The 13204-nt window shown below is 46.2% G+C and overlaps 1 protein-coding gene across 9 annotated transcripts in view; it reads right to left on the reverse strand.

The window, feature by feature from the left end:
- Window positions 1-13204, reverse strand: part of dmd (dystrophin) — a 278483-nt gene that overhangs the window by 24622 nt on the left and 240657 nt on the right. For all 9 annotated transcript variants that reach the window (XM_045209630.1, XM_045209633.1, XM_045209631.1 and 6 more), the window contains 4 exons: window positions 7357-7418; window positions 6915-6989; window positions 5098-5299; window positions 3679-3764 (listed from right to left, as the gene is read on the reverse strand). In XM_045209630.1, the coding sequence (XP_045065565.1) occupies window positions 3679-3764; window positions 5098-5299; window positions 6915-6989; window positions 7357-7418 (425 nt within the window). The remainder of the gene's footprint in view (window positions 1-3678; window positions 3765-5097; window positions 5300-6914; window positions 6990-7356; window positions 7419-13204) is intronic.

Below are 13204 nucleotides of genomic sequence, written 5' to 3' on the forward strand. Positions count from 1 at the left end.
TTTAAATGTTTCCCCTTAAACCACTCGAGTGTTGCTTTAGCAGTATGCTTAGGGTCATTGTCCTTCTGCAAGGTGAACCTCCGTCCCAGTCTCAAATCTCTGGAAGACTGAAACAGGTTTCCCTCAAGAATTTCCCATTATTTAGCGCCATCCATCATTCCTTAAATGCTGACCAGTTTCCCAGTCCCTGCCGATGAAAAACATCCCCACAGCATGATGCTGCAACCATCATGCTTCACTGTGGAGATGGTGTTCTCGGGGTGACATAGCGTTTTCCTTGATGGCCATCTGACCAGAGTAACTTCTTCCATATGTTTGGGGAGTCTCCCACATGGCTTTTGGCGAACACCAAACGTGTTTGCTTATATATTTCTTTAAGCAATGGCTTTTTTCTGGCCATTCTTCCGTAAAGCCCAACTCTGTGGAGTGTACAGCTTAAAGTGGTCCTATTGTCAGATACTCCAATCTCTGCTGTGGAGCTTTGCAGCTCCTTCAGGGTTATCTTTGCCGCTCTGATTAATGCCCTCCTTGCCTGGTCCGTGAGTTTTGGTGGGCGGCCTTCTCTTGGCAGGTTTGTTGTGTTGCCATATTCTTTCAATTTTTTAATAATGGATTTAATGGTGCTCCGTGGGATGTTAAAAGTTTCGGATATTTTTTTATAACCCAACCCTGATCTGTACTTCTCCACAACTTTGTCCCTGACCTGTTTGGAGAGCTCCTTGGTCTTCATGGTGCCGCTTGCTTGGTGGTGCCCCTTGCTTAGTGGTGTTGCAGACTCTGGGGCCTTTCAGAACAGGTGTATAAATGCTGAGATCATATGCCAGATCATGTGACACTTAGATTGCACACAGGTGGACTTTATTTAACTAATTATGTGACTTCTGAAGGTAATTGGTTGCACCAGATCTTATTTAGGGGCTTCATAGCAAAGGGGGTGAATACATATGCACGCACCACTTTTCCGTTATATATTTTTTAGAATTTTTAAAAACAAGTTATTTTTTTCATTTCACTTCACCAATTTGGGCTATTTTATGTATGTCCATTACATGAAATAGAAAAAAAGAAATAAAATAAAATACAGGTTGTAATGGAACAAAATAGGAAAAACGCCAAGGGGGATGAATACTTTTGCAAGGCATTGTACATTTCAAATTTTGTCCGAAAGTTGTTTTCATTGCAAGTTAAAGCGTACTGTTCGTTAGCTTGCTGGCTTGCTAGCTAAAGTTACATGTATGATCTGTGTAGTAATATTATTCAAATCAGAAATCCCTTAGTTATAGCCTAATGTTAGCTAGCTAACATTGAACCTGGTTGGTTAGCTTTAGCTACCTGCAGATTCATACTACAGCTATGTTTGTAATGGTTGGTAGTAGTATGAGTTGGGATTATGCCGGTTCATTGTTTAGCTAGCTAGCTACATGTCTAAACAAAGCACCAGATGATGGCATGACCCATCACGTTAGCCAGGGCTGGGGGTGATTACGGCCATCTATTGTATTTCATGAACATGTGTACATGTCTAGACAATAGTGACCCATCCACTTAGCTAGATGTGGCTGGGGGTTGGTTATAGCATTTCCTTCACATGACCCATCGATTTAGACAAGTGTGTCAGGTAAGCATCATCTAATAATTATAAAATATTTATAACATATTTTTATCTGGACGCTTTCTGTTTTTGATATTGCTACTATGCAAGTAACCATTTCACTGTACTGTTCACACCTTCTGTATCCTGTGCATGTGACAAATCAACTTTTTATTTAATTTGATATATTGTGTGTTTACAAGAGACGGTAATGTGAAGAACAACATGACCTTCACCAAAGTCAGATTAGGATATAGGCCAAGGACTAGATAAAGTGTATTTTTATCTGGACTTTTTACTACTTTTAGTCTTGAAATCTTTGGTTGTTTACTACACTAATCACTGGTTAGCAAATGGCCTCACGTGAATCCTTAAAGAGATGGGTGAAGCTAAGGCTTAAGAGGGTGTGAACGATGCAGAATGGGTGTAGACAAAGAAGAGCTCTCCAGTAGGTTTACCAAAACTTTCAAGGGCCATTTTTTCAAAAGTGGGGTTACAAGTTTATAATAATATAATAATATAATATGCCATTTAGCAGACGCTTTTATCCAAAGCGACTTACAGTCATGCGTGCATACATTTTTGTGTATGGGTGGTCCCGGGGATCGAACCCACTACCTTGGCGTTACAAGCGCCGTGCTCTACCAGCTGAGCTACAGAGGACCAAGTCATCAACTTTCAAAGTAGAATTACTTTCCCATTGTTCTTCAACTGTAGTGTATGATATACCATTTTCTAGCTCTGAGTCTCTACTTTTATCCCAATGTAAAAAACACCATTTCAAATTTTGCTACATCAGACCGAATCGAGGCGGTCAGTCACATTTGTCCTCCAGGTGTGGTAATAAAAAGAGTAGTCATTACTTACATCTGTATTTGTCCTCCAGGTGTGGTAATAAAAAGAGTAGTCATTACTTACATCTGTATTTGTCCTCCAGGTGTGGTAATAAAAAGAGTAGTCATTACTTACATCTGTATTTGTCCTCCAGGTGTGGTAATAAAAAGAGTAGTCATTACTTACATCTGTATTTGTCCTCCAGGTGTGGTAATAAAAAGAGTAGTCATTACTTACATCTGTATTTGTCCTCCAGGTGTGGTAATAAAAGAGTAGTCATTACTTACATCTGTATTTGTCCTCCAGGTGTGGTAATAAAAAGAGTAGTCATTACTTACATCTGTATTTGTCCTCCAGGTGTGGTAATAAAAAGAGTAGTCATTACTTACATCTGTATTTGTCCTCCAGGTGTGGTAATAAAAAGAGTAGTCATTACTTACATCTGTATTTGTCCTCCAGGTGTGGTAATAAAAAGAGTAGTCATTACTTACATCTGTATTTGTCCTCCAGGTGTGGTAATAAAAGAGTAGTCATTACTTACATCTGTATTTGTCCTCCAGGTGTGGTAATAAAAGAGTAGTCATTACTTACATCTGTATTTGTCCTCCAGGTGTGGTAATAAAAAGAGTAGTCATTACTTACATCTGTATTTGTCCTCCAGGTGTGGTAATAAAAAGAGTAGTCATTACTTACATCTGTATTTGTCCTCCAGGTGTGGTAATAAAAAGAGTAGTCATTACTTACATCTGTATTTGTCCTCCAGGTGTGGTAATAAAAAGAGTAGTCATTACTTACATCTGTATTTGTCCTCCAGGTGTGGTAATAAAAAGAGTAGTCATTACTTACATCTGTATTTGTCCTCCAGGTGTGGTAATAAAAAGAGTAGTCATTACTTACATCTGTATTTGTCCTCCAGGTGTGGTAATAAAAAGAGTAGTCATTACTTACATCTGTATTTGTCCTCCAGGTGTGGTAATAAAAAGAGTAGTCATTACTTACATCTGTATTTGTCCTCCAGGTGTGGTAATAAAAAGAGTAGTCATTACTTACATCTGTATTTGTCCTCCAGGTGTGGTAATAAAAGAGTAGTCATTACTTACATCTGTATTTGTCCTCCAGGTGTGGTAATAAAAAGAGTAGTCATTACTTACATCTGTATTTGTCCTCCAGGTGTGGTAATAAAAAGAGTAGTCATTACTTACATCTGTATTTGTCCTCCAGGTGTGGTAATAAAAAGAGTAGTCATTACTTACATCTGTATTTGTCCTCCAGGTGTGCTTTGCAGAGTGAGATGATGCCAGTTTTGAAGGACAGAGTTCTGATTTTTCCACTTCTTCCTCTGTGAAACCAATCAATCATATCAATCAATCAGATGTCAATCAATCATATCAATCAATCATATACTCATCAATCAGTGAGTGTCGTTAGGTATGTGTCGTTAGGGACGTGTCGTTAGGTACGTGTCATTGGGGACCTGTCGTTAGGTACATGTCGTTAGGGACGTGTCGTTAGGTACGTGTCGTTAGGTACGTGTCGTTAGGGACGTGTCGTTAGGTACGTGTCGTTAGGTACGTCTCGTTAGGGACGTGTCGTTACGTACATGTCGTTAGGTACGTCTCGTTAGGTACCTGTCGTTAGGTACGTCTCGTTAGGGACGTGTCGTTAGGTATGTCTCGTTAGGTACATCTCGTTAGGGATGTGTCGTTAGGTACATGTCGTTAGGGTACGTCTCGTTAGGTACGTCTGCGTAGGTACATGTCGTTAGGTACGTCTCGTTAGGTACGTCTCGTTAGGTACATGTCGTTAGGTACGTGTCGTTAGGTACCTGTCGTTAGGTACGTGTCGTTAGGTACCTGTCGTTAGGTACGTGTCGTTAGGTACGTGTCGTTAGGGACGTGTCATTGGGGGCCTGTCGTTAGGTACATGTCGTTAGGGACGTGTCGTTAGGTACGTGTCGTTAGGGACGTGTCGTTAGGTACGTCTCGTTAGGTACGTCTCGGTAGGGACATGTCGTTAGGCATGCGTGTCGTTGGCAGTGCGTCGCAGGTACGTCTCGTTAGGGACGTGTCGTTAGGTACGTGTCGTTAGGTACGTGTCGTTAGGTACCTGTCGTTAGGTACCTGTCGTTAGGTCACGTCTCGTTAGGTACGTCTCGTTAGGTACCTGTCGTTAGGTACCTGTCGGTAGGGTACGTGTCGTTAGGTACGCGTCGTTAGGCACGCGTGTCGTTAGGCACGTGGTCGTTAGGGTACCTGTCGTTAGGCACGTGTCGTTAGGGTACCCGTCGTTAGGTACGTGTCGTTAGGTACGTGTCGTTAGGTACCTGTCGTTAGGTACGCGGTCGTTAGGGTACCGTCGTTAGGATGCGGTCGGTAGGTACCTGTCGTTAGGTACGCGGTCGCTAGGCACGTGGGTCGCTAGTACGTGTCGTTAGGTACCTGTCGTTAGGCATGCGTGTCGCTAGGGTACGCGGTCGTTAGGGTACGTGTCGTTAGGTACCTGTCGTTAGGTACGTGTCGTTAGGTACCTGTCGTTAGGTACCTGTCGTTAGGTACGTGTCGTTAGGTACCTGTCGTTAGGTACGTGTCGTTAGGTACCTGTCGTTAGGTACCTGTCGTTAGGTACATGTCGTTAGGTACGTGTCGTTAGTGTTTTGTGTGTACTATACGTACGTGTCGTAAACATTGAGCAGCCAGTTGAGACACATGTCGACACACAGCGGGACGTTGACCAGGTTCCCATGCTGCTGGTCCAGTTTCTCATAGAGGCTGGTCAGACATGTCATCACCTGCATGATGTCCATCAGCTGCTCATTCTGCTTCAGGCCATGCTGCTCAAAGACCTCACACGCCGCAGGCATACCCAGGAGGTCCACTGGAGAGTAGAGGGGGGAGGGAGGAGAGGAGGAGAGGGAGGGAGGGGGGGGAGAGGAGAGGAGAGGAGAGGAGAGGAGAGGAGAGGAGAGGAGAGGAGAGGAGAGGAGAGGAGAGGAGAGGAGAGGAGAGGGTGAGTGTGGGTAAGAGAAAGAGAGAGTTTGATGAGTAAGAGGGTGTGTAATAGAGTAACTGATGTATTATTATTTTTTTATTTTTTTTATTTGACCTTTATTTAACTAGGCAAGTCAGTTAAGAACAAATTCTTATTTACAATGACGGCCTACACCGGCCAAACCTGGACGACGCTGGGCCAATTGTGCGCCGCCCTATGGGACTCCCAATCACGGCCGGTTGTGATACAGCCTGGAATCGAACCAGTGGGTCTGTAGTGACGCCTCAAGCACTGAGATGCAGTGCCTTAGACCGCTGCGCCACTCGGGAGTAACTGATGTGTAACAGAGTAACTGATGTGTAACAGAGTAACTGATGTGTAACAGAGTAACTGATGTGTAACAGAGTAACTGATGTGTAATAGAGTAACTGATGTGTAACAGAGTAACTGATGTGTAACAGAGTAACTGATGTGTAATAGAGTAACTGATGTGTAATAGAGTAACTGATGTGTAATAGAGTAACTGATGTGTAACAGAGTAACTGATGTGTAACAGAGTAACTGATGTGTAACAGAGTAACTGATGTGTAATAGAGCTTGGTGGAAAGAGAGACAGGGATGATGAATGAGTGAGTGATGGAGAGTGTGAGGGGAGGACAAAGAAGGAGAGGGTGAGTGGTAGTAGAGGAGGTACTGTAGAACAGTGTCTCTGTGAGGGGGATGGAGGGGGGCTGGAGTAGAGGAGGTACTGTAGGACAGTGTCTCTGTGAGGGGGATGGAGGGGTGCTGGAGTAGAGGAGGTACTGTAGGACAGTGTCTCTGTGAGGGGGATGGAGGGGTGCTGGAGTAGAGGAGGTACTGTAGGACAGTGTCTCTGTGAGGGGGATGGAGGGGTGATGGAGTAGAGGAGGTACTGTAGGACAGTGTCTCTGTGAGGGGGATGGAGGGGTGCTGGAGTAGAGGAGGTACTGTAGGACAGTGTCTCTGTGAGGGGGATGGAGGGGTGCTGGAGTAGAGGAGGTACTGTAGGACAGTGTCTCTGTGAGGGGGATGGAGGGGTGATGGGGTAGAGGAGGTACTGTAGGACAGTGTCTCTGTGAGGGGGATGGAGGGGTGATGGAGTAGAGGAGGTACTGTAGGACAGTGTCTCTGTGAGGGGGGATGGAGGGGTGATGGAGTAGAGGAGGTACTGTAGGACAGTGTCTCTGTGAGGGGGATGGAGGGGTGATGGAGTAGAGGAGGTACTGTAGGACAGTGTCTCTGTGAGGGGGATAGAGGGGGCTGAGTAGAGGAGGTACTGTAGGACAGTGTCTCTGTGAGGGGGATGGAGGGGTGCTGGAGTAGAGGAAGTACTGTAGGACAGTGTCTCTGTGAGGGGGATGGAGGGGTGATGGAGTAGAGGAGGTACTGTAGGACAGTGTCTCTGTGAGGGGGATGGAGGGGTGATGGAGTAGAGGAGAGGTAGTTTGGGGTGGTGACTAGGTGAGGGGCCTGGACTTACGACAGAGAGCTTTCTGCAGGCGCCTCAGCTTCATGGCTGTCCGGTAGGCTGAGAAACGCACGTTGTTCAGGTCGGCTGCAGAGACACATGGAGAGACAGTCACTAAAACGAAATACACTGTAAAACAGTGCTATCTCCATCCATAATCAGATATTGGCCTGCTACTTGAGCTGCACTTGATTTATCTTGGAGTTCACACTTTTGGTACAGTACAAATACAATTGTATAGACCTAGGGTTGCAAAATTCCGGAATCTTTCAATAAATTCCCTGGTTTTCCCGAAATCCTGGTTGGAGGATTCCCGGAATCAGAAGGGAATAAGCAGGAAATCCAACCGGGATTTATTGAAAGTTCATGGAATTTTGCAACCCTATACAGGGCAAACCTAATCAAGTGCATCTGAAATAGGTCCTACTTGGTCCACTGTATGTGGACTTCTTACCCAGAGACTGGTAGAGCTCGGCCATCTTGGGATGGTCCCAGCATGTTGTCTGTGTCTGGTGGCTGGAGGAGAGGTCAGGAGAATACAGGTCAATACAACCAGGGCCGTGCACAGACCTTTTGGGGGACATGTGATCAAAAAAATAGTTTTTTACGCAACCGCTCGTTAAGCAATTATGACTTTGATTATTTAGTTACATAAAAGCAATAGATGCCAAATGTATGTGTCAAATTAAATGACACAAATAAATAACCCTTAGTTTCAAAAGCTTTATTCTTATTCACTTTAATAATCCTAGCATATGCTACAGTTAACACGATGACTTGCAGGCAGTGGGTTCAGAACAACAGCAACAAAAAATGTATACAACAAAAAATATTTGTGTGGAATTTCTACCACCACCCAAAAGGGCACTTTGGAGACTGGAAGGGCAAAGGGTTATGTGCTCTGCAGGTAGAGCCCTGTCTGTGCACCTGCCTGAATATACACACACACACACACACACACACAACAAGGGACATGTTGACTGTAAAGAGGACACAAAGGGGTTATATCACGTGTGACGCCGTGTACACATTGATTGTGTGTGTTGTGTGTGTGTGTGTGTGTGTGTGTGTGAGTGTGGTGTGTGTGTCTGTGGGGTGAAGCAGGGTAATGGAACCAGGGAAGACAGTAAAGACAGTGATGGGTCCTGTGGGGTGAAGCAGGGTAAAGGAACCAGGGAAGACAGTAAAGACAGTGATGGGTCCTGTGGGGTGAAGCAGGGTAATGGAACCAGGGAAGACAGTAAAGACAGTGATGGGTCCTGTGGGGTGAAGCAGGGTAAAGGAACCAGGGAAGACAGTAAAGACAGTGATGGGTCCTGTGGGGTGAAGCAGGGTAATGGAACCAGGGAAGACAGTAAAGACAGTGATGGGTCCTGTGGGGTGAAGCAGGGTAATGGAACCAGGGAAGACAGTAAAGACAGTGATGGGTCCTGTGGGGTGAAGCAGGGTAATGGAACCAGGGAAGACAGTAAAGACAGTGATGGGTCCTGTGGGGTGAAGCAGGGTAAAGGAACCAGGGAAGACAGTAAAGACAGTGATGGGTCCTGTGGGGTGAAGCAGGGTAAAGGAACCAGGGAAGACTGTAAAGACAGTGATGGGTCCTGTGGGGTGAAGCAGGGTAAAGGAACCAGGGAAGACAGTAAAGACAGTGATGGGTCCTGTGGGGTGAAGCAGGGTAATGGAACCAGGGAAGACAGTAAAGACAGTGATGGGTCCTGTGGGGTGAAGCAGGGTAAAGGAACCAGGGAAGACAGTAAAGACAGTGATGGGTCCTGTGGGGTGAAGCAGGGTAATGGAACCAGGGAAGACAGTAAAGACAGTGATGGGTCCTGTGGGGTGAAGCAGGGTAAAGGAACCAGGGAAGACAGTAAAGACAGTGAGTGATGGTTCCCGCATTCCAAACAGCACTTAGACTAAAACTCTCAGCATGAACCTCTCTCACCTTGGCAAAGAGGACAGCCGCTGCTGCCTCCACTGGAGTGTGTGTGTGTGGGTGTGCACACAGTGTGTGTGTGTGTGTGTATGGCGGCAGTTGGACTAGCTAGCTGTTATATAATTCCACCTGCATTCACAGTGACTCTGTGTCAAATCACTTAGTCTAGCCAAAGTGTTAGCTACTAGTTACAGTTCTACCTCTCTCCTCTCTTCCACCTCCCCCTCTCCTCTCTTCCACCTCCCCCTCTCCTCTCTTCCACCTCCTCCTCTCCTCTCTTCCCCCTCCTCCTCTCCTCTCTTCCACCTCCTCCTCTCCTCTCTTCCACCTCCTCCTCTCCTCTCTTCCTCCTCCTCTCTTCCACCTCCACCTCCTCTCTCCCTCTCCTCTCTTCCACCTCCTCCTCTCCTCTCTTCCACCTCCTCCTCTCCTCTCTTCCACCTCCTCCTCTCCTCTCTTCCTCCTCCACCTCTCCTCTCTTCCACCTCCTCCCCTCCTCCACCTCCTCCTCTCTTCCACCTCCTCCTCTCCTCCTCCACCTCCTCTCTCCTCTCCTCACCACTGCTACATCTCCCCTCCTCCTCACCACTGCTCATGCTCCCCTCCCACCTCCTCCTCACCATCGCTACATGCTCCCCTCCCACCTCCTCCTCACCACTGCTGCCATGCTCCCCTCCCACCTCCCTCCTCACCACTGCTGCCATCTCCCCTCCCACCTCCTCCTCACCATTGCTGCCATGCTCCCCTCCCCCCTCCTCCTCACCACTGCTGACATGCTCCCCTCCCACCTCCTCCTCACCACTGCTGACATCTGCTCCCCTCCCACCTCCTCCTCACCCCTGCTACATGCTCCCCTCCCACCTCCTCCTCACCACTGCTGACATGCTGCTCCCTCCCACCTCCTCCTCACCACTCTGACATCTCTCCCCTCCCACCTCCTCCTCACCACTCTCATGCTCCCCTCCCACCTCCTCCTCACCACTGCTGCCTCTCCCCTCCCACCTCCTCCTCCACCACTGCCATGCTCCCCTCCCACCTCCTCCTCCCACTGCTACATCCTCTCCCCTCCCACCTCCTCCTCACCACTGCTGACATGCTCCCCTCCTCCTCACCACTGCTGACACGCTCCCCTCCCACCTCCTCCTCACCACTGCTGACATGCTGCTCCCCTCCCACCTCCTCCTCACCACTGCTGACAGCTCAAAGTAGATTGAAGAAGTGTGTGGAGATAGAGCAGGAGTGGGTAAGGGAGTGTATGAGGAAGTGTGTGGAGATAGAGCAGGAGTGGGTAAGGGAGTGTATGAGGAAGTGTGTGGAGATAGAGCAGGAGTGGGTAAGGGAGTGTATGAGGAAGTGTGTGGAGATAGAGCAGGAGTGGGTAAGGGAGTGTATGAGGAAGTGTGTGGAGATAGAGCAGGAGTGGGTAAGGGAGTGTATGAGGAAGTGTGTGGAGATAGAGCAGGAGTGGGTAAGGGAGTGTATGAGGAAGTGTGTGGAGATAGAGCAGGAGTGGGTAAGGGAGTGTATGAGGAAGTGTGTGGAGATAGAGCAGGAGTGGGTAAGGGAGTGTATGAGGAAGTGTGTGGAGACGTGATGCGTCAGAAGGTTCAGAGAAGAAGTCAAGTCAATGTTTACATCCCAAATGACACATTCCCTTTATTGTGCACTACTTTTGACCAAGAGGGAATAAGGTGTAATTTGGGACACAGGCAGTGTTTCCATAGTATGTTGATTAAGACCTGGTTGTTCATGTAGCAAAACCTTCTACTGGCACACCCTGGCTACATAATGGTATTATCTCACCAGCATATAGGCTAAGTAACAGAATCCCATCCTTGATTTGAAGGTGTGTCTCAGTGGATGCATGATGTCATAGCCCCTCCTACTATAAAATAGCACTATTTCCCTTAGCCTAGTTGTTTCCCCCTTATAACCAGGTTGTCACATTGAGGTCAAAAGACGTCTTCCACAAGGCAGACCATGTAGTCTACACTAGGCATACATGTATATCCCTGTATATAAACATGAAACACACCAGTACTGGTACTTTACATCACTATGAAGCGTTGAGTAATCCCATCAGGCATTTCCAGGAAGAGACTGATCCTCTCACCATTTCTATTTATAAGCATTCTATCAATTCTATGTTTATTCATGTCATTGTTATAAAAAGAGGTTCAGTAGAGGCCAGAGTGAATGACTGAATGTTTTCCATAGTGACTATAATGTAGTAGGAGTATTACTGTTGTACTACTAAGCTATATTGTAACCCTGTTTTGAGGGGTTAAACCAAGACAGATGTGGGAACACATGATGATACTGTAGGTATCTCTCCAAGACAGTCAACCAGCTGCAATGTCAAGTCTAACTCTAAAATAACAGCAGTGTAATGATCCTAATAAACCTGCCAATCAAACTGTAGCTACTGTGAGACTACAGCATGGCCCAGTGTGTGTGTGTGTGTGTGTGTGTGTGTGTGTGTGTGTGTGTGTGTGTGTGTGTGTGTGTGTGTGTGTGTGTGTGTGTAAGAAACACACTAGCCCCAGTAGAGCTACAGAAAGACGTTCATTATCCATGTTGTGTCCTTTCTGTGACCAGGAATCTGTGTCTCATTGAGATGTCAACCTCTTTTACTAGAAAGACCTGTCTGCCTGCCTGTCTGTCTGTCTGCCTGCCTGCCTGTCTGTCTGTCTGCCTGCCTGTCTGTCTGCCTCTCCTTCTATATGCTGTCATGTTTACATGTTGTACTGAGGAGGACATATTGGATCTGCTGCTGCTGAGCTGAAACTCCTGTCAACTATCCAGGGCTTGTTTTAGCTCAATCTAAGATCATCATGTAACCTGTCTTTCAAAGGCTTTTTGTTTTGGGTCAAGATAATCATGTAACCCAGTGGTTCCCAACCAGGGGTACTAGGACCCCTGGGGATACTTGGCCTATCCACAGGGGCTACTTGAGAAGACTCATGTGACCATAGGCCTACTGGTAAAATGCACTTGAGGGGGTACTTCAGGGGTACTCCAGGCAGAGCAAAATTCAGTTGGTGGTACAGTAACCGAAAAAGGTTGGGAACCACAGATGTAACCTACCTTTCAAAGGCTTTTTGTTTTGGGTCCTTGCAAGTGCAATCACACTTGAAGTGTGTCCCTGTGGGATGAAGTAGCATTTACCTGGTAATGATGTAGTATGAAGGGAAACTGAGAGGTAACTACTAGCATGGCCGTGGGAAGAATTTTTCTCCACTCCAACTGGAGTAATAAAGGCCTAGTGCACTAATTTGGTGGAATTATTTTATTTTTTAAATGATTTAATAAATTGTGATTCATCAGGGGGTGCTACAGCACCGTCAGCACCACTACATTCAAAGGCTAGGACTACTCGGCTTCCTTCACCTTGTCAAGTGTGATCGAACACACACCCTTTAGGGGAACAAAGTAGTTATTGTTTTAATGAATCCCAAAGAAAATAAGTCCTTATTAAGTAATTAATATGTAATAACCAATTGACCATGTAATTGTAAAGTAAATGTGTAAAATAAAGCTGAACTAAATGCCATGCTTTTGGGCAGAAGGGGACCTGTCAGTCAGCTCCACCAGCCTGACCACACCCATGTCCAGAGGGACCACACCCATGTCCAGAGGGACCACACCCATGTCCAGAGGGACCACACCCATGTCCAGAGGGACCACACCCATGTCCAGAGGGACCACACCCATGTCCAGAGGGACCACACCCATGTCCAGAGATAGGTGAGTTACAGTACCCTCCAAAATGCGTTCTGATAAGAATGATGTTATATCAGTGGGATAAATTGATGTACTTTCTTACTTCATAAAACACACACTTGACTACACACACACACACACACACACACAGGCCGTAATATGTGTGAAGCCAAATCACACTGTCACAGGTTTTAAGAAATCCTTGAATGACACACATGGAATCTCAATAATTCATAATAGAAGGTTTCATTTTTTCCCATAAATGTGACTTGTGCATCATTTATGATTATTGCATTCATAAAGTAGCTCATCTTGAAGCCCAATACATGCCGTGATAGACGGTATTATAAATAGCACACAGCACAGTTTCCATTCCCTTACTAATGACAAGTGTTCCTGTATTGTAGCTCAACCTCTTCCTGTGAATTATAAACCTCCACAATCCACACACTCATTGATATATGATCCTTATATACACAGACAGAAGCGACAGAAGAATACCCAAACGTGCCTAGGCACAACATTCTCTTCCAAGTCGAGCTAAAAGAAAAGAAAGGCTGAGAAAACCAAGATGCGTTTTGGATCTCACGCTCGAGCTGTGTTTTGTCAGGGCACGCGCGCCCACACACACACGTTACACGCACAA

Source organism: Coregonus clupeaformis, chromosome 30 (genome assembly GCF_020615455.1).
Source record: "Coregonus clupeaformis isolate EN_2021a chromosome 30, ASM2061545v1, whole genome shotgun sequence".
In the NCBI taxonomy this organism is placed as follows: domain Eukaryota; kingdom Metazoa; phylum Chordata; class Actinopteri; order Salmoniformes; family Salmonidae; genus Coregonus; species Coregonus clupeaformis.